Source organism: Diaporthe amygdali, assembly GCF_026229845.1.
Source record: "Diaporthe amygdali strain CAA958 chromosome Unknown NODE_30_length_622097_cov_64_914702, whole genome shotgun sequence".
Lineage (NCBI taxonomy): Eukaryota > Fungi > Ascomycota > Sordariomycetes > Diaporthales > Diaporthaceae > Diaporthe > Diaporthe amygdali.
Window position 1 is genome coordinate 524,585 of NW_026517050.1, and position 20,739 is coordinate 545,323.

Genomic DNA, 20,739 nt, shown 5'->3' on the forward strand with positions numbered 1-20,739 from the left:
CGCCTCTGCTCCTCCTTCCAGACTCAACTCTGACTGCTTATCACCATCCTCATCCTCATCTTGAATTCGTACTCTAAGAGTCTGACCATCTCCGTGTACAGCTGGCTCCTCTTGACGATGACTTGTCCCCAGCAATGGCCTGAATGAACGAACAACAAACGTGCCACGCCGTGCCACGCCATGTCCATTCTACTGGGGGGCTTGGGCATTTGCTGCTTGCCAATGCGGATTGCACCATCGCAGCGCTCCTTTCTACACAACCTTCCCCTTCAGGCTGTCAGGCCAGTGGCCAGCCAGGTCCTCGTTTGTTCCCTATCCAAGCAAATCCTGCCAAATCTAGGATCGGCCGTCGAACCCGTCGGGACAGGCCTGGCGCGGAGCACATCATCGGGCCCCCTGTTTACCTTATTTGCTCTCCCCACAAGTCGACTGTACTTAGCACCGACTGTGCTCCTCACAACTGCATCCAGCCCTACCTAGGTACAGTACTTCCCCGAGATATTACGGCATCGTGTCCATTTTCCCCGGAAAACACTGTCCATCGCCTTGCGTGCCACTCTCGTCAGCTGCCTCAGCCTTGACGAAATGCGCCGTCTCTGAGCATATCTCTGGTCAAAGTCAAACTCGGCCGGTCCAATTCTGAGTCAAACGTCGCCAGGACTTGCACGGCTGACGTGACCGCTCCACTTGCAAATTCGTCTCCAAAATCACGCCTTGGATAGCCGTTGAGCCGCCCGATCAGCCGCCCCGACATCCGCCGCTTGACAGGCAGATATGATCCACTCCCAGGGCTCTATCTAATAGTAACTGCCGTGGGCCGCTCCTCCGGTCACGCCTGCATATCCGCCCCTGAGTGGGCTGCCACACTCGTCGATCTTATCTAGGTTCAGATATCAAAGAACATGCGGGCATGTGGTCGGCCTCGAGTTCGACAAGCCATCAATAAGTGGAAGCTGAATTGACTGTGTCTGGCGACAAGTCGCAATGCCAACAACGAAATACCAGGCTCAATAGACACTCAAAAAAAAAGTAGAGATTGGCCCGGCAGCCTGTTCCGAAGCGGACCGCCATGGACACTGATCTGCAGCTCCACCGGTCTGGTCTGGCTATCCTAGGATCCCTCATGTCTCGCAGTGGGATGGCCTCCTCTGCGCAATTGGAGGTTTGTAACTCGGAAACAATTCTCAGCAAAATCTGGAGCTGCATTACATAACGGGCAATATTCTTCTGCGTGTAATGGCACACCCATTATTGAGCACTGCAGGAGATCTCTGTTGTGTACTCCGCAGGCGTGCTGTTATCTCACCTGTCGATTGTCGCCCGAACCACTGGGACCCACATCCGACTTCAGGACCGCTTCTCGATCTTTGATAGTTCGGTCACCACACGTGGGAGGATTCAAGAAAAGATGGGCGCCCTAGTATCTGGAGCGCATCCAGGGTCGTGAAGCCCGAGAGCCCCATTAGTCCCCCACAGTAGGAACAGCAGCCATAATACAGCTGTCACGCTCGTCCGTTGCTTCTGGGGACCGCGTCAGGTCCGATGGCGATGAGACCGATGGCGTGATGGCTTCACTTGCGCGTCGGCGGGCTGGGCTGGCTCCACGATGCTGAAAATTGCAATCCGATGACACTCCTTTTCTTTTGCGGTGGGACGAACCCGGGCACGCAATTCCGGTCCTCTCGCCCACACGCTCGCCTCCGGTCCGGCGCCCGCCCACCGACAGCCGCCGAGCCGTGGAGCCGTCGCTTTCATCGCGTTCGCGTTTACTTGCGACGACATTGCCTCAATCAAGATGTTGGCCACATGGCCACTGGTCTTGATTGCACCATCTCGCACGGGATAGAAGCTCATGCTGACAATTCGACGTAAACGTTATGGATCTTTCTAGGTGTATGGCTGACCCAAGAAAAATTGAAGTCTAGGCCCGGGCATCGTGAATCATGCTTCATCTGCCACTCGATGGTGCCTGTGCCGTCATGCACGGAGTATATACACACCCCAGGGGGGCTTTCGCGAAGCACGAACTAGGGATGAGCTATTAGTACCAGCTACAGTAGAAAGACAGGTATGATCGCTATTCCAATTCACAAGGCGACATCCCTTATGCATACGGCTGGTCAGTGGCGGTCGTGGGCCAACTGCACCTCAGCTTTGCTCGGTGCCGCCTGCATGTGCAGTCGCACTATTGCAAAGAGGCCTACTACACAAGGCTATGATCGGATGTAATCAATGCATGTGACCGCAGTTTATGAGGGGCAACTTTGGTTCAACAGTGCGGCGGTGACAACACACTTGCTACTTCCAAGATCTTTCGTCCATTCTACGAGCTCACTGCGACTCTTAGGAACTGTGTGCGACCTGCGCACTCCTTGCCAAGCCTCTTCTCGAGCTGTGGCTGAGCAGTGACTGCTGCAGTCTGCATTTTGTACCGCGGATCACCGGTGTGCTCAGGTCTCGAATTGCTGCCCACTGAGTGGTGGGAGTGAGGTGTTAGCCGCCACGTTCGCAGCTCGCTTGGCCAGACGCTGTGAGTAATCTTCAGGATCGCCGCTGTCAGTGGCCGGCCAGCCTGGTCCTGCCGTAAGCCGACACGGGTTTTTTCGAACGGAAGCATGTCCTCGAATGCAGAGTTCAAAACTGTCGCTCTGAAGCATGCCCAACAGAGATTATGCATTTGAGCCAGGAATTACAGGCTTGCTTTTCTTTTAAGTTTCGTTGACAGTGATCATGCTCAGATCAGAGACCTGCCAGGCACAGAGAGCGTTCACGTTCGTGGGATGATCTACGATGTGTCCCCAGCCGTCTGGCACAAGGATTCCCTCAGCGTGGGTATACCCCAGACCCGCTTATCATTGGCTGTTATCTGCACGCATCGCGTCAGTTCACCGCAGCTGAGCAAAGCCAAGTGGCTTCACAACGTGTGGACAGTTTTTCACCTCATCGCAACGAGGGTCAGTCTACAGCACTATCCTCTCGACGCGCACAACGCGTTAAATCAATTGACAGTGGGCAAGCCCAAACGAGCACGCGTTGTGGTCGGTACACAGTGCCCTGAGTACCACATGTGCGCTTCTGCTTCAGGTCTTGCAGGACCAACGGCCGGCAGGCGTCTCAATGCAGCAAGGAGGAGCCAAGTCAATCAAAGTGGGGACTGAATCCGCTCCGATCCCACTCTCGCACCTGAAGCCCAAATGATGCGAAGGAACAGATCAGGGGACAGCACCACCCACTCCGAGAAGCTGCGATGCACTCAAATCTCCTATTCCCCGCGCTCACACCCACGCCAAGATCTACCGCTATAAAAGAGATACGCACAGCAGAAGAACACTCGGCCCCCAATCCTACACGGGGATAAGCAGTCGGCGTATCCGCCGCTCCCGCTCACACGCGGCGGCGTCCGGACTCCACAATTAATCAATGGCCGCCCGGCACCGTGAACGCCCGTCATGGGCGGCGAGGGAGAGCTCCTGCTCGTCCGAGCCATCCATCGGGCGGAACGACCCGACAGATCATGAATGGACATGGTGCCGTGAGAAGATTACATGGCTGTACTGGGAGCAGAACCTCCCGGTCCAACAGGTACAGGAGATTATGAGGCGCGAACACGGCCTCGAAGCAACGTAAGGAGCCTGCTCAAGTGAAGACCAGTCACATGTGTCAATGTGCTAAATGATGGACAACCAGGCAGAAGATGTACAAGTCGCGTTTCAGGAAGTGGGGCCTTCGGAAGAATCTCCGATCGTATGAAGCCCGAGAAATAGTATCTGGCCAGGCGAAGAAGGCCCAAGACTTCTGGCCGGACTCGAGGCGGCGCGAATATGAACGCCGCATCGCGCGCCACCTGGGAAGACATGGCCGAAAACATCCACGTGGCCAGCAAGACCATCCAGGGCCTAGAGGCAGGTCCCTTGTGAGGCAGCAGCAAGTCTCGGTTGTTCCGGCTCGGCTCAAGGCGCCCGGCAATCTCGAGACACTTGAGAAAAGCATCTACGACGTCGACGTTTACATGCACTTTACCATGGATCCGAACAAAACCTGGTTGGCCAACAGAGCAGAACTCGGGGAACATGATCAATTCTTTCCCTTGTTCATCGGAGGTCTAGAAAATCTCTCCCGTGATCTCGAGCCACAAAAGGCCTTCGCGGACATCGGCGAGGCATTCGACCACTTGAGAGCGCTCGTCAGCTTCGATGACCCGGCCGTCTACCACAGACTCGTAGCCCGCTTCTCCTCGTTCAAACAGTACCCGAGCTCCGAGATCTGTTTCAAGGTGTGTTGCCTGCTTATTCGGTACCTCAGTGCTCTGTACCGCGAGCTCCACGGCCCGTCGCACCCCCTAGACGGCGTGTGGCCGTCTCACATCGACGTGTTGGAGTCCCGACAAGGGTCGGATTTCTTCGAGCGCTACCTCGAGTCGTACAGAGCTCTGGGGGCGAAGCTCTACGCCAGCAGCAATTGCCTCGACATCGGCGCGCTAGACCTGTCCAAGTACATTCCCAGCAGGGTGAGGGAGTGGGACGAAGAAGCCCTGCAGCGGGGTCTTGCCGAGACGCTGTCACAGCCCGCGCTACTCCCCGGCGCTCAAGAGATCAGACTAGCCCTTGCAGAGCTCCTGCTGCAGCAAAAAAGGAGTGAGGAGGGCGCATCCTGCCTGAGTGAGGCGGTTTCCTTGAGACACGTGGACGTAGAACCCGACGCGATTAGAGTCTTCTGGATGGCGGAGCTGGAGTGGAGAGCTGGCAACCCCGCTGACTGCGTTATGCTGCTGAAAGAGTCGTTCGAGCTAGCCGAGTCCCAAGGATTACCGACAGAGCTGGTCGGTACAGAGAAATGTGGGCTGTCAAAGTTGAGCATCCTACACACCCTAATCTTCAGGTTGAACGTCCTTAATCGACAGCATGAGATGGAACAGGCTTGGGCGAGGATGGCGCCTCTGGTAGCTGCGCTTCGACATAGGAAACCGCTCACACTCCACCTGACCAGTTCTGACTTCGAGTTGGATATCGATACTAGATTTGCCGCTATGACGCTGGAAGATAAAGACGGGCAAAAGAGCTCATCAACAACCGCTACTGGTTCGGGATTTGTCGTGTCTGAGGAAGAATGACTGGAGAAAGCTAGACGCGGTGCCGGACGGCCTGACCAGGCTGATTTTGGCCTGTGCCCAAGTACAACAATCTGCTGGCATTCAGTGCGGAAGTAGGAGGCAAACAAGCTCCAACGACGTCTCATCGTCACAACACAGCTTGTTCGATCCGCCAAGCTCTCCCAATTGGGCTGGATGGGTTGCTGTGTGATTCTCGACGGCATCCAACAGAAGATGAAGCCCCGCGGCTGGCAAGTACCCGACACCTATCGCTAGGCTTCTTATTGTGGCCGTCAAACGAATGTTGGTAAAATATGCCGATCCACAGAAGGGCAGGATGCGAATGTTGGGCGGGGCATGGTAGCATATACAATGCTCGTCTGCCGGGATCGTCTGTTGGAGCGATATCTCAAGGATCCCCTTTCGAGCCACGAACTTCTGCTCTTATTGAAAGCTTCTAGCCGCCAGGATCATCGCACCGCTCCAAGTCAGGGACGAGTGGTCGGCTTGACCACGTCAGTGTCCTACGGACGGCCCTCGTTGGCTCTCTAGGATGTCATACCATGGCAACGTATCTTCCTATGAACTTCATGAGATACAAGAGAAGATACGAAAATAGCACGTTGGCCCGAAATCCTCCAGTGGCCGACCAACTACAGTACTGTCGCTATCATCTGGGCAGATCCTGTCCACCCCTGGTAACACGCACGTTGTTTCTACCTGGATGAGGCTGTCCAGGTCGTTCTCATCCGATTTTCACGCATCAACACCGAGTGCAACTCTTTACCAAGTCACCGACCGGCACAATCTTGATAATTAGCTGCGATGGGGAGGGCCACCACAGAGACGACGGGACTGTGTGAGATACGACCCTTTACGGAGACTGACACTTAATATTCCCCGAAGTCATGTCTCTACTCAATGAAGTCTTGATCTAATCTGCGAGGCACATGTCGAAGCCTTTGCGTTATGCAGGAAGTGAGAAGATGAGTTGTTTGTTTGCTCCTCTCCAGCAAGGAGAACGATGGACGTTGAAGGACGGGAGCTACCGCTTATGTCATACTCCCCGAGAGAACTCAAGTCAGCCACGACGCGGACTGTCACAAGCCACCCCCCCCCCTCCTTTCCTCCTCGAACTATGCGAAAGAAATCCTACCCAAGGTCAAGCCACAACAGACCTATTGATGCATGGCAACATACGCCTGCAACATCGACAACCCGCCACACTCATTCACAAACTCAATCATCCCATCAACAGCGACTTCTACGTCAAATGACGGACCAAGCGTAATAAGTCTATGTCGCTTGGCCACTCGGAACATTTGCAGATTCGAGGGTGTGGCGCTACTGTTGGCCTTCTCCAATCGCACCTCGAATCCCCATGTCCAAGTGGCTGCTTCCGATGCATCAGCCCCAAGCTGCACAGCCATGACATCACTCATATACGCATGCGCCTGTCTATGAGGGAGCGTTCTATAACATGCTGGTGCATCCTGTGTTTGGCTATTTGGATTGAATGCAAGGGCCTCTACAAAATCTCACCGCGCCAAAACTAAGAATTACTGTGAGATAATACTCCTAATAATTAATATACACATCGGACACCGTCATTGCACAACGTGCCTGTTCCAGATATGGGTATCCCTTACTCCAGGGAGATCAACAAGGCGTTCGAACAAGTCACGCCCCTCGTGGCCGCGGGGTTTCAGGTCCTGCAGACGACCAAGGACATTTCTATCCTTCTGGCTTGCATTGAGGTCCTGACTTGCGTCTTCCTCGGCCTCGTCCTTCTCGCACTAATCGGTGTGATCTGTACGATAAACCCCGAGCTGGAAAGGGAAAGGGATGAGCTGGTGACGCCGCTAGTGAAGTGGTTGGCGAGCTGGATATTCTCGTACGGAAGGATAGTGGGCTGGCTACTGAGGGTTACGATCGTGTTGACAACGGCCGGTTTGGGTATCTTCTTTTGGCAGGGGTCATTGGCTGGGTCGAGTATACCTGGGACACCGGCAGAACGTGATGGAGATGGCAAGGAAGAGGCATCGAAGTAGGAGGCAGTTATGGGGCATGCTAATGTAAATCTAACTCGGAGCTCATTTGACTGAAAAGATCTTCCACATCGCCACGAGGGTCGTCGTGATGATGAGACATGATGTCAAGCCTTCAAAATATGCTGTGACTGCTCAAAAAACGAGCTCTATTCATAGTCTAGCACAAATAACATGTGGTCGAGCGTCAGGCTTCCTGAACTGTCTTCCCTAGCGTAGATAATTTGAAGATATGATCTTGGGTCAGGGCTCCGGATGTTGTAGATGGGAGTGAGGATCATTTTCTACAAACCAAATCCGGTCCAAAGTTGCAGGGCTTTGCTACAATTTTGGCTGTGAGGGATTCTCATCCAGATATCCAGCTTCGTCACTCAACCATCAACATTCCCGAGGCGTTCAGCGCGTACTTCAATTTCGTCTAGGCTTATGCTTCCATGATCTCGAGCAGATTAGCAGTAGCTCTTCAGAAAAGCGAAGTGAAAAGCCCAGTAGAATTCAGTCAACTCTATCAATGACGATCAATACAAGTGCATAGTCAACTTGTACTTTATCAATCTCTAATCATCAGAGATTCTGGCCGTCGCATGTGCCAGATCCCACACGCATTCTCTTTCTGTCCAAGATGTTAGTTGCCATTCTTGTTGAGCAAACCTATGCTTGCCACACAATCAATACTAGTACCGCAATCCCTCTATCAAGCATCCCTCACAAGTTTCCAAGAGCTTCATAGACCATTTCTGGCTTGACCCCGCGCCGGAAATATTGTCTTCGACCAAAGTTGGGAGTCTACAGCCCACAGTCAAGTGTCCACACTTACTAATACGAAGTTCAACCTCCGTTCTGCAAACGGGGCAACCCAGAGGAGGGTACCAGGAAACTCGATTATCTTGGGGTCTTGCTTGTATTTCTTCACAATGCTTCGAAAGATATTTGCCGAAGCAGTCGTCCCCAATAAGATGTCCGCATGGAAGGACAAGGCAATTCTCACAATTGAGTTGATCGTCTTCTTTTACAACTTGATTGAAACCAATTATAAGCACTGTTTCAAAACAAATCATGCATGTTGGTTCTGGGTATGGAAGGGTTGGATCATCAAGACAGTCCTTGAGCCCCGGCCAGAATGTGATCTCTTCTGGTAGCTTGAATGTGCCCACTTGGGCCGTTACAGTTGTATTGATTCCGCCGACCGTGTCGGAATCTGGATGTAGCGAGGATTCTGAGAGGTTATTGCACGGAAGAACACTTTGAAGCGGCGTAGCAGGATACGTGGTAGTGAGATCGCCAGATGTTGAGTTCGGAGTTGACGCATCCACAGAGGATGCGATGCCACCTAGACCCGAGCTGTTAGCAAGAGGTGGATAATCAAGTTCTAGCATCACCTGAAGACGGTGTTGTGCTGCCAGGTTAATAGGCTGTGGAGCATGAATTTGTACCTGTGAGGGATCAGTACCTCCTATTGGTGTACGAGTTTCGTCTTGAGCTGACATGATGGTTGTCGGCAGCACAGGACGGATATTGTTCGAGATTCTATCGTGCAAGTGTTCTGACTCACTGACAGAATTTATGAACACTGATTTGTGCTTGGGATTGGCTGGCATCGAATTTCTGCAATGTGGCACGAGACACAGAATGAAATGCAACTACGAGTCCGATCAACACGTTTTTATAGGCATCTCACTGGTATGCTATAAGAGCCATATGCTTTTGTTCATTCTCTTATAATGGAGACAATAAAGCACGTGCGAGGTGCAGATCCTAAAACACGGGTGTTGTTGAGTAAAGATCTTACAAAAATTCAACAAAACCGGTTGAACTGAAGGATCTCTCTGTCAAGATTCAGACTAAAAACTTTGTCTACTGCCCGTTAGGTCTTCCTGCAATGAATCCAGTTGAACGATAAATCGGTAATAACTTTGTAGTGGACTCCTGCTTAGAGTAATCTGACTCACACAAGACTAAGGGCAGTATGTAGCCCATGAAAGTTGATAATCATAACAAAAGTGATCTCTTCGACCTTTTCATGGCGTTCTATAGTGAATTTATATTTGTACTCATGATTGATTTGTAGTATCGCCTGCGTGGTGTCTTTGCCTTCCTTGGAACATGCAGATCAGGGACGATGGGTGGCCCAACTTGACGATTCACACTACCATCCTCATGGCTGGCTCTACGGATTAGGAATTTTGGTCCAGATCTTCCCGTCTGGTACGCCGGTCTATCCTTGCTGAGCGATTTCGGTCAAACCTCGAATCGGAGTTCAAGCCTTGTATAGTGTCGTGTAACAAAGCATTGTGGCCAGCATCTCCGACGCCAATCGGATGAGACATCTACTGCGCCGACATTATGGCGCTTACACCTCGACCGAGACCTAGGGTCGACATCAGGTCTCTCCATCCCCGACAGCTCAAAATACGCCGGTAGGAGACTACCGTAGAAAAAAGCGTCGCAGAGAGAAGAATGGCAGAGACTGGTATGGAATCAAATCTGACTGATCGCATAATGACGCAGGTTCTTCTTCCGGTTGGATAGTCCTTGATGTACATCCCGCGCCGTCATATTGAATCCTCAACGAAAGACCGGCTTCAATTTGGGAAATGCGAGATCTATCGTGCTAGGGATTTTGGACCCTGCATATGCAGGTCAGAGCCACAGGCAAGAGTGTTATCCGAGATTGTGCTCCGCAGCATCTCGCAGAAGCGATGTATGGACCCTGCAACGCCTCTGCATATCTCGACGCCAAAGGCACCTGGTTGGGGCCCTTGCTCCGAGACGTCTGTCTGGGGGTAGTCGCAGCGGATCCCGTCGGACTTGTCACATTGTGCGAGATCCGATGTTCGCATGGAACGGCAGAGCTGTTGTTGATTACTGATCCCCCACGCTTAAATGGAGAGAGCTGTCATATGCAGCGAAACAATGTCGCAAGGGACAGCTTCTGCACGCTACACAGCCAAGTAGCTGTGACTTTCCAGCTTCTTGTTCAGACTAGAAGTAGTGTAAGGCGGTTCGTCGTACTGGCTGGATGCGATGACTAACTGCTTAGACTCACCTGGAGTGAGTCTGACTGGGAAGCAGCTTACAATGCTAGGTCATGTACTCGTCTGTTTCGTTTTCCTTTTTTTCATCTTCTCTTTCTTTTTTTGTAAAAAAAAAAACATTCCAACTCCTCGACTGCAGGATTCCAGCGAATCCTCGTGATATGCATGATGATCGTTGACCTGAGGCTCCCCCGATTTTACTTGCATATGAGCCGAATGCGAAATAAATGCCAATACTCGGAGAAGATAGCCTAGATGGTTCTTATTTGCTAGCAGTCATCATATTATTGCGTCACCAAAAAGCGGCGAGGCGCCAGCCACCGTCAGCCCTGATCGTGCGTAACAACACCGTCAGCCGTCTGAGATCTCCATCATGGGCCCACCATTTTCACAACGACTCGCTGAACAACAACGTGAAGAGCGTTACGCGGATCTTTTCCCTTGTCACCCGGCGGGTCTGTTCCGCAGGTCACCGCTTATCTGCAACTGTTACTTTTTGTTTCTTTTGCGTGCCCTCGCTGCATGATCATGAGACGACGAAGGAAGCAGGGTGCGGAGAAATTGACGATGACCACTCGTTGGGCTTCCCTCACATATTCGTCATTGGCAACGAACTATTACTCGAATCAGAACTCTCTGCCATATTATAGGATCATGGAGCAATGGCTATTCGAAAGGGAAATTCAGTGCAAAGTCCGATGTCTTGATGTATACTATAGTACGTAGATGAACGTGTTTGCGTTCAGTGAACAGCAGTAGAAGCAATGAATGGCCTCGCAGAGAGTCTGACGGACCACACGCACGCATCGCCTGTTCACGTGTAGACGTAGTGCCACTAACGGGGCTCCTTTTCCGCATTCCGCTAAGGTGAGCTTGTTATTATATTGAGGCTTAGGCCTGCAGAAAGTCCAGAATAGAACCGTACCAACCTCCGGGTAACCAAGCTCCTACTTCCCATTGACCACCTCAAGTAGCCACGTAACAGATAGTGACCCGCTTCGGGCATCAACCAAGACGTGTGTGATACAGACCATGTCTTCCCAGTTTTGTTTCCGGCCTAGTGTGCGGCTCTGCTCAGGGGTATGTGAGGTTGAGAAAGTATCCACACCCGAGACTTTTCGGGAGCACATCAATGTACACGAATGGTTTACAAGCCTTGGGGCGTTCCGCGGAAACCTCTGCTACGGTGTTCCTGACTCAAGGTGTATAATTTGCTTGCTTCCCTTGCAATTCTAACTTGTTCTTTGAAGAAGAACCATTGGAAACATCTTTACTTTCATTAATTCTGCTGTTGTTCACGTCTATCCGTACAAGCAGATCTATGTGTGCGTGCACCACTTTGAGCAGTGACATTTTGAACAAAGAGCATCAGTATTTCACGGTGAAGTACTTGGTTCAGTGAAGTATTGGACGATAATGGAGTTGGCAACATATGTAAGTGAGTAGCTGGCTCCGTGACTTTGAACTGTCGGCCGCGTCAGTCCAGTTGCTCTGAAATTAGGTCCTCATTCTCGACCATAAATACTTCACACTCCAGATAATTTATCTCGGCAGCAATACCTCTCCCCAGAACAAGACTCCCAATTTGATTCTCCACGAGCTTGTTCACCAGTATACGCACAAGTTTTTCACACCGCTGACAACAAATCTCATCAAATCACTCTACACTCGATACCCAGAAACCCACCTATCTCCCCTCCAACCAGTCCTTAAGGAGTTTTATTCATTCTAATCATGTCGACTGAAACACCAGCTAATACATCTGATACCTCTGTCCAGAACCAGGGATCTAGAGTCAAGGTCGAAATCGAGGTTCAACCCCCGTCCTCGGTCGGCATCAACCGAAGGCTCATTCCACCCGTGGTGGCACGCACCAATAACCCACAACTTATTGAAGACTATCTCGCAGGCAACAAGGATGTCTTCGCAGTTGCAATGCTTACATCGAGTAACGGAGACGACCAGACTGCCATCCTGAATGGAAATTACAGCACCCAGGGGCAGCCGATCACACTTCATGGCAGCAACGGTGGAAGCCACGGCGGTGGCAGCAGCAGCCGCCAGAGCGCGCACAAGTGGATATATTTCATTTTCCAGGGACTATCGATCCCCATACCGGGCACTTACACCTTTACCATCTGTGTCAACGCGTTGAGCTATACCGAAGGCTTCTCAATGACTGTGGGTGGGAAGACGACCAACGAGTTCACCGTGGTCAACCAAGCCGTTGCGCCTGCAAGACCCAGTAAGCAACTTGTGCTGTCATTAATTTACACTCACTTGGAATAGATACTGACAGGTGGTAGGCCGTTCTGAGCAGCGAGTTCTGCAGACGTTGCAAAACTACAATCTTTACGATCCACGAGCTTAGTTAGAGCTCGGTATATCTGTAATTCAGCTTCTCGACTCGTCGTGGATCTTTATAGCTTGTCTTGAGCCTTGCTGCTTTCAGAAATGCAAAGTTGGAAGTTTGGTACAAGGAACTCAACTTATTGGGATCCAATACAGCTGTGTTGTTGCATCTAGAGAACTAGATAAAATAAGACACCATTTCTTAAGGACATGGTCCAATTCCGTTGCTCTGTGACAGTATGCCTCACAATGAAAGGTCCTCTACTCAAGCACGTTATAATCGCAATCGTGCCTGCGTCTATCCATACTCGATTCGGGAACAAAAAGGATGTTTTCTTTTTGACATGACAACAGTAAGGCCTAAATTGAAGTATTGACTTACGTTTGACAAGGCTCAAGAATCTTATATCAAAATGACTAGGAGCTCGTCGAACAATGAGAGTGAGTAACTTCTATCCATGATTAAAATCTTGGGCGTAGTCAACGCGATCCACATCGTTCTGTGGCTCAGATATATTGATTCTTCAGGCGCTTACTTCTGGGCCATTTACGTCAAAGAGTTGTTCACCAGCTTTGGATGGTGAGCGGTAGAGAGGCTCATCCATGATCGGTCCCTGCTGCTTTGTTGGCACCAACTGTGACAACGACCAAGTATGGGTTAAGCAGTACCGTTCTCCTGTCTCCAGTCATACCACATAGCATCGGGCAGCGCACATGTTACCATCACTGGCCACTCCAGGAGACACAATACAGCATTTGATAAGGTCTGATTCTCGTTGGCAACGCAAGTATATCATTCAAGGTGTATAAGCTCTACCAAGTCCTGACGCCGCAACACTGTAAGAAGACTGCAGTTCCCAAACCAAAAGTCCCACCGCCCATCAAATCAAGCTTGCTCTCGTGTGCAATCAAGGGATGCCTGTATGGAAACGCCGTGCAAGAAGGACAGGTGACCGCCATCGTGTTCGTACACTACACCAGTGAGAAACATAAAAAGAAAATTAGCCGATTCTTAACGACTTTGTTTATGAAGAAAGTTGCTTCAGCAGAGCTTCCTTCTCTGCAATAGGCAGCGTGCTCAGCGCTGCCCGGACACCTTCAAACGCCGTCTTGTCTACCAACAACTCCGCAATGTGCGCTTGTGTGGCCTCGACCTTGAGGGCCGCAACCTTGTCGTTAATCTGTTGGCGGTTCTCCTCATACCAAACCGCCACCTCGCGGTCCTTGGTGTCAAATTCGGGCACGCCGCTCCACGCCTGCAGCTTGGCAAGGTGGTGATTGCGGATGGCAACCGGGTCCTTGGCGACAGAGCCAACGGTGCTCACAGCCGCTGCCATGCGTCGCAGAATGTATTCCTCGTTAAGTCTTCTGCGCACACGCCAGTAGAAGAAGCGACGGCTGTTGACCCATTCAAGTTGGTCCCGGATCACACCCTTGGCCTTCATGCGTCCCGATCGGTCATGCAGGTCGGCGAACTGCAGACTGATCTGGGTGTAGACGGGCAGGATCAGTTCCTCACGGGCAAGGATCTCCTTATGGATGGCTTCCAGCTCTTCCTTGCTGGCATTGTTCGCTTGCGACTCAGCCAGCTTCTTCTTGAGGGAAGCATACACGGCGTCATTGCGTGCCATGTTCTGGAGCTGTTTGTCCTTACGGAACTTGATACCGACGATACCTTCGGGCTCCAGGACGCCACCACGAGCCTCGACATCGGCGTACATCTCCATGGCAGTGGGGTTGATGGTAGGATCGACAACGACCCAAGACCCTCCACGCAGTTCGCCGTAGGGAGGGATGTACACAAAGATGGGTTGCTCGTACTTGACGAGAGCATCCACGATGAACGAACCGTATTTCAGCACCTCGTTGTACATGTCGCGCTGACCACCAGAGAAACCACGCCAGTTCGCAAGGATCATGAGAGGCAGTTGTTCACCGTAGTTGAAATCGTTGATAGCCTGAGCAGTCTTGAAAGCCGAGTTCGGGTACCAGACACCACCAGCCTCTTGGCTGACCTGCTCAATGGAGTCGGGGTTGGCAGGGTCAGCTGGTGTGACATTCTCAATGGACCGGGTCTCGACAGCAATGACACCCATGGGGATGCCGCTAAGGCGAGCTCGACCAACGACAACAGTGCGTGCCCAGCCTCCCAAGGTTTCGACGAAAGAGTCCTTATCGAACAAGCCTGGCTGGAAGTCGTCTCCGTCCTGCTTACCAGCAATCATCCAGCGCACGTCATACGGTTGTCGAGGAACGGGGGTGAAAACAACATCCCGATCCCACGTATCGGCGCTGGGCGCAATCGGAACAGGGTTGTTGCGCTTGTCAGGCACGAAGGACATCCACTGGACAATCTTGGAGATACCAGCCATGTCGTCCTCGGCGGTCATGTGGGACACACCGTTGCGGTACATGATTTGGGTTCCACCAAGCTGCAGATTGGAAGTGTAAACCTCACGGCCGAGCAGATTGTTGAGGGCGGGAGCACCCGTGAGGATGATCGGTTGACCCTCGACCTGGACAGCACGTTGACCAAGGCGGACAAGATAGGCACCAATACCTGAGAAGAGGTTAGCAAGATGTTATTGGTGTGTATGACAAGGATGTGCGACTTACCAACAGAGCGGCATGTAACGAGGGTGCAAGTGAAGATGTCGTTGTAAGCACGGCTAGTAGAACCGGCGATGAGACCAGAGCCACGGAGACACTCAACACCCAGGCCATCCTCTTTGCCGACAATGGTAGTGATCTTGTGACGCTTCTCACCGTCTTCAACAATCTCCTCTGTGATGACCGAGCTCTCGAAACGCTTCTTCGCTTCGTCATCAAGGTACAAGTATTTGAAGCCAGCCTCCTGCTTGTTGGGGTCGTTGAACGCGACTTTGAAGTGAGACATAAGCTCGGTCGCAACGCCAAGACGAGCACCAGAATTGGCAGACAGGTAGATACGGGGTACGCCAAGCTTGCGTGCCAGCTCAGTGCACTTGTTGAAGTAGTGGTCCTCCTTGGGACCGAAAGAACCAATCTGGTAGGTGATATCGTTGGAGATCAACACAAACCTCCGGCCACGAGGGTACTCAGGTGTGCGGGCATTGATAAGCCATCCAACCATACCGTGGGTGTTGGTACCCGGCTCACGAGATACCTCAGCAAGCTTGTCGGTGTCATCAAGGACAAGCTCGCTGTAGTCGATGCAGTCGCCCACGGGGGGCTGCTTCTCTGCAAGCGCAGGGGTGACCTTAACGGCTTCGGCCCAGGAGTTCTGAATGGCCTGACGGAACAACTCAGGGAAATCGTACACATATTGTGTGCCCATAAGATGAGCCTTGTACCGCTTGGGCTGCAGCTGGTTCTTGGTTGGGTAGGGTGTAGAAACTGGTAGCAAGTGCATTGCCCCTATCTTGGTGGTGCCACCAAGAGAGTTGAAGACCCACTCACCCTTCTCGGACTTGCGTTCAGCATATACCTCAACCTGGACAACGAATCCAGAGGTGTTGGTAATGACGACACGCAGCGGGTATGGCGTGCCAGTGGTGGGATCCGTGCAGATAATGCGGATCTCGACCTGTGCGACACGGAGACGCCATCCTCGTGGTCCGAATCGATCAAGGAAACCTTGGAGAGAGTACTCAACCTCGCGGGGGTGCAACTGGAAAACGGGCGTGAAGTTGATGAACAGATGGTTCAAGTCAGAGTTGTTGTTGCCGATGATTTCCAGAGCGTCGAAGATATCGTTGATGACTCGATCCGCCTCGGAGATCAGGTACTCAGCCGTGGGGATCTCGTCACGAAGTCTGCCGGGTCGAATGACCGCACGTGTGAAGTAGCGCTTGTCAGCCTCATTCTCTTTGGCGACGGCCTCGTACACGTGAATGTTCTTGTTCTCGGTGAAGACGGGCTTGATTCTGAACTTGGACAACCGATTCAGCTCCAGCTGGAAGGCCAGTGCTGGTTCGTTGTGTCGGATGCTGTCGTCTTCCTCGTAAGTAGGGCCACGGAAGGTATAGTAGGCGGGATAAGAGCCGTCGGAACGTCCGCAGATGAAGGTGACACGGCGGACACCGCGAGCGACGAGATCGCTCTTGAATTGCTCCATGATGTCCGCAATACGGGCCAAGTTCTCGGCATCATTCCCACTCTCACAGTCACGGACAGCGATGTTGACCACGTTTGAAAGTTCGTCCTGAGAGTCACGACGGACGGGAGGTTTCCTCTTTCCGCTCAAATCAGGAATGATACTGCTCTTCTTTGCCTGGCTCTTTTGGGAGAGGGGGAGGATCTCGAGAGCCTTGGCAAGCAGATCCTCGACATCGTCCATGTACTTGCAGGGAACAATGACGCCGCGCCGCCCGGCATCTTCTCCGACCTTGCGAGTCAAGTACGACATATCGCTGATGGAGTTGATGCGTCCGAAACCGTAGTCACTCCTGCCGGGAGTGGCGGGAGTGGCCGGGGACGAAGGCGCAGCCGACTCGATAGGCAAACCGAGCTCTGACTGGCCGATCTTCCTAAGCACGAAATCCCAGGAGACAAAGCACGGGTTATCCGTCTCGTCTGAGTGATACTCGATCTGCTTGATCACATACGCACGGTACGCACGGCGCACGTAGACCTCCAGGGCAGCCAATCCCACCCAAGCGTCCTCATGGGCAAAGAATTGAGGCAGCACATCGAAGACCGTGTACTTGGAGTCAACGACTTCCTTGAGCACATCCAAGGCAGGGTTGCGATGGTCCAGACCGGACTCGCCATATTTGGACTCGACGACGGAAGACCGCAGAATGTGCTCCATTTGCGCTTTTCGCTCCTCGAGCGACGGCAGAGCACACTGGATGAGGATCTCTCGCGCCTTGAGAGAAACCTTGGCTGTCTGACGGGACTCGAGATCCGCCAGTGTCCTCAGCACGGGCCGCAGGTATTTGGCAATGTTGCCCACGTTTGGTTTGTTGGGACGGTAGACATCGAGAATGGCAAGAATAAGGTTGTTCTTGGCGGTAACACGGCTGTGAGAAAGGACAGTTGTGACGACCTTTGACACATCTTCCTTGTTTTCGTCTCGAAGTGCAAGAATGATTTCTTCGTCTTGTTGCTTCTTGCCAGAAAACAAGCGCTCCACCTCGGAATACTTTTCCAGAATATCCGCGATGACCTTGAGCTCACGGACCTTCTGGCCCTCGCTGTAGAGATCGAGAATAGTAGTGAGAGGCTCAAGTGTGGTTCGAAGCGTGTTCGCATCATTGGGCGCAACATTGTCGTCCAAGAACTTCTGGAAGGCACGAGCGAGAGCTTTGGCAGGGAATTCCGCATTGCGCTGCTTGGCACGCTCGACAAGTTGGGCGAACTGTGCATCCAGTTTCTGTGGCATACGGCTGTGCAGGGCTGAGAACTGGGCGTTCCACTCGCTGTAGGGCAATTCAGGGTTTCTGAGCACCTCAATAAGTTCCTTCAGCGTTGACTGCATGACAACAGTATTGTCAAAGCCCTCGAGAATGTGGCCAAGGGTGTCGTAGAGCTTGGAGAATCGCTGGGCAGGCTTATCACCGGCCACCATTGGGGGACCGAACTCAGGCAGGTGGCCAAGGAAAGGCTGAGCCTGCTTGACACGGCTGGGGTCATCGAGGACGAGTATGCCCAGGATATCACCAGCCTCAAGAGTGGCACCCGGCTGCTTGATGAGCTGCACCACTCCGTCTTCTGCAGCCACAAGCGGCATGTACATCTTCATGACCTCAACCTCGGCGAAGATTTGGCCAGCGGTAACGTGCTCGCCGTTCTCGACCGAGTAGGAAACGAGCTTTCCGGGGCTGGGCGACCGGAGCTGAGTAGGGTCGTTCTCCTGCTCCAGCAAACAGGTCTTGCTGTCGACAGACACCCGAGTGGCCCCAACCTCTTCCTTCCAGTAAATGCTGTGACTGCGCCCATCAAGGAGGATGAGCAGTCCACCATCACTGAGAGCACGCACGCCGACGGAGCACTTGGAGCCGTTGATAAAGAGGTGGTAACTGTCCATGCTTGACCGCGTCACGGTAAACTTGTAGCGGTAGCCTTCATAGATGAAGTCCACAGGGAATACCGTCTTGAGGATGTCTTTGGAGGGTACTTGACCCTTGTTCAGACCAGCCTTGTAGTCAGCGAAGCACTGCTCGCTAGCAATATGCGCTTTGGTGACGGCACCGCAGACCACAGCCAAGGTTGAGTCGGGTCGCTCGGCCGTGAGCTTGTTCGAGATGAGCTCGTCAAGCCAGCCAGTGGTGATGGTGTTGTCCTCGAAAGCCTCCGTCTCCAGGAGCTTGATGAGGTACTCGACGGTGGTTCGGAAGTCACCTCGAATGCTCAGCTCCTTGAGGGCGACAACCATGTGCTTTCGCGAAGCTTGCCGGTTCTCACCGTAGGCAAAGATGTGGCCAAATTGCGAGTCGGAGAAACTGTGGATACCGGAGCCAGTACTGACGGAGAAGTAACCCCAAACATTTGAGCTACTCCTAAAGTTCAGGTCGTGCATGACACCGTTAGAGGGCTTGAAGCCCTCACCAGGGTCTTCAGAGGTGATACGGCAAGCAGTGGTGTGACCTTTGGGAGTAGGTCGTCGCTGTGTCTTGGCGCTGGCCTCGTTCTTGAATTCGAAGTCGATTTCTGTCGCAGCCTTGGGGTCCACGCCGTACAGCAGTCGAATATCGCGGATGCGGTGCAGAGGAAGACCCATGGCAATCTGAAGCTGAGCAGCAGGCAGGTTGACACCGCTGACCATTTCGGTGGTGGGATGCTCAACCTGGAGACGAGGGTTCAATTCGAGGAAGTAGAACTTGTCGTCATGATGGGAGTAAAGGTATTCGACGGTACCTGCGGAGACATATCCGACAAGCCTGCCGAGTCTGACTGCGGCGTCCTCCATGGCCCTGAAGGTATGAGCCTTGGCGATTGTGACAGGTGCCTCCTCAATGATCTTTTGGTGACGCCTTTGGACTGAGCAATCTCTGCCGAACAGTGAAATGTTGTTGCCGTACTGATCAGCAAGAAGCTGAACTTCCAGATGCCGGGCGCTGCTGGCAAGCTTCATGATGAAGATGGGAGAGCCAGGGATCTCGCTTGCCGCAGCCTTGTAAAGCTGCTCGAAACCATCGTCGCTCAGAGCTTTTCGGATACCCTTGCCACCACCACCCTCGGAAGCCTTGATCATGACGGGGAAGCCAATCTGCTTAGCCTTCTCCAGACCCTCCTGCCAGGACTGGACACAGCCTTTCATGTAAATATCGTCGGCCACGGTCACGATACCGCCATCGTCGACAGTAACTTCGTCAACACCAGTGCCAGACCATGGGATACATGGCACTTCGGCGTGTTGTGCGACAATTGTAGAGGAGATCTTGTCACCGAGGGAGCGCATCGCAGAGCCGGGAGGTCCTATGAAGACAATCTTCTTTGGAGAGGCAGCCAGCGACTCTGGTAGTTTCGGGTTCTCTGAGGCGTGGCCCCTGTTTGCAGAAATTAGTCAGTCGGGATTCTAACAGTGGCTTGAATGTAGAGAATCTGATGGGCGTCCAAACATACCAGCCTGCCCAAACTGCATGGACGTTCATCCGTTCAGCAATATCCACGATCAGCTCCACGTTGGCGTAGTTGTGGTTGTTGGTGCCGCCAGGCACTTCGACGTAGTGGTCTGCCATTCGGATGTAGTCTGCATTGGCCTGCAAGTCTTCAGGGGTAGCCATAACTGTGAACTGGATGGCTCGCTCGTCGCCGAATGTCTCGTACGCCCATTTTCGAACGGATCGGATTTCCTTGACGGCAGCAATACCGTTGTTGGCAATCAGGACCTGTCAATTGCGTACAGGTCAGCTTTTACACGTCTGCCAGATGTAGCTCCGGAGTGTCTGTCTGCAGCCAAAGTCTGCGCTGTCCAGCGCTTCTTTTTGGGACGGGAATTCCACTGACATTCGTAATGACTGTGTGCCCGTCGTTTGCAGCAACAAAGTCCTTTACTTTCGAGTCCTTCGCGTTCTCTAATTTGTTGCCTCCAATGAAGTGGTCTGCGATTTGGTGCAGCTCGGCGTATGTCTGCTTGCCATTGTTCTGGGGCACAACGACGCCATTTCGGGGCGCGCTGCTGGCTGTTTCGGTCATTTTGAGGGAGGGAAGAGTGTGTCGCTGGTGGGTGGGCAACAATGGGGTATCTAGGTCATTAATGATACAGAGAGCGATGGGTCTTCGGAAACTG

General features: G+C 52.5%; 5 protein-coding genes across 5 annotated transcripts; 3 read left to right on the forward strand and 2 right to left on the reverse strand.

Moving 5' to 3' along the window:
• Positions 1–3,420: 3,420 nt before the first annotated feature.
• Positions 3,421–5,110, forward strand: J7T55_014249 (uncharacterized protein; the record flags this gene model as incomplete). The annotated part of the gene is made up of 2 exons (XM_053132313.1): positions 3,421–3,623; positions 3,688–5,110. 2 exons carry the CDS (start codon positions 3,421–3,423, stop codon positions 5,108–5,110), a joined length of 1,626 nt encoding a protein of 541 aa, XP_052989850.1.
• Positions 5,111–6,723: 1,613 nt separating this feature from the next.
• Positions 6,724–7,140, forward strand: J7T55_014250 (uncharacterized protein; the record flags this gene model as incomplete). The annotated part of the gene is made up of 1 exon (XM_053132314.1): positions 6,724–7,140. One exon carries the CDS (start codon positions 6,724–6,726, stop codon positions 7,138–7,140), a length of 417 nt encoding a protein of 138 aa, XP_052989851.1.
• Positions 7,141–9,740: 2,600 nt separating this feature from the next.
• On the reverse strand, positions 9,741–9,977 carry J7T55_014251 (uncharacterized protein; the record flags this gene model as incomplete). The annotated part of the gene is made up of 1 exon (XM_053132315.1): positions 9,741–9,977. The coding sequence occupies one exon, from the start codon at positions 9,975–9,977 to the stop codon at positions 9,741–9,743; it is 237 nt and encodes a 78-aa protein (XP_052989852.1).
• A 1,611-nt stretch (positions 9,978–11,588) lies between these two features.
• On the forward strand, positions 11,589–12,543 carry J7T55_014252 (uncharacterized protein; the record flags this gene model as incomplete). Its single annotated transcript, XM_053132316.1, has 3 exons — positions 11,589–11,606; positions 11,952–12,417; positions 12,479–12,543. 3 exons carry the CDS (start codon positions 11,589–11,591, stop codon positions 12,541–12,543), a joined length of 549 nt encoding a protein of 182 aa, XP_052989853.1.
• Positions 12,544–13,549: 1,006 nt separating this feature from the next.
• J7T55_014253 (uncharacterized protein) lies at positions 13,550–20,645 on the reverse strand (the record flags this gene model as incomplete). Its single annotated transcript, XM_053132317.1, has 4 exons — positions 13,550–15,084; positions 15,141–19,996; positions 20,073–20,338; positions 20,457–20,645. 4 exons carry the CDS (start codon positions 20,643–20,645, stop codon positions 13,550–13,552), a joined length of 6,846 nt encoding a protein of 2,281 aa, XP_052989854.1.
• Between the last annotated feature and the right edge of the window lie 94 nt (positions 20,646–20,739).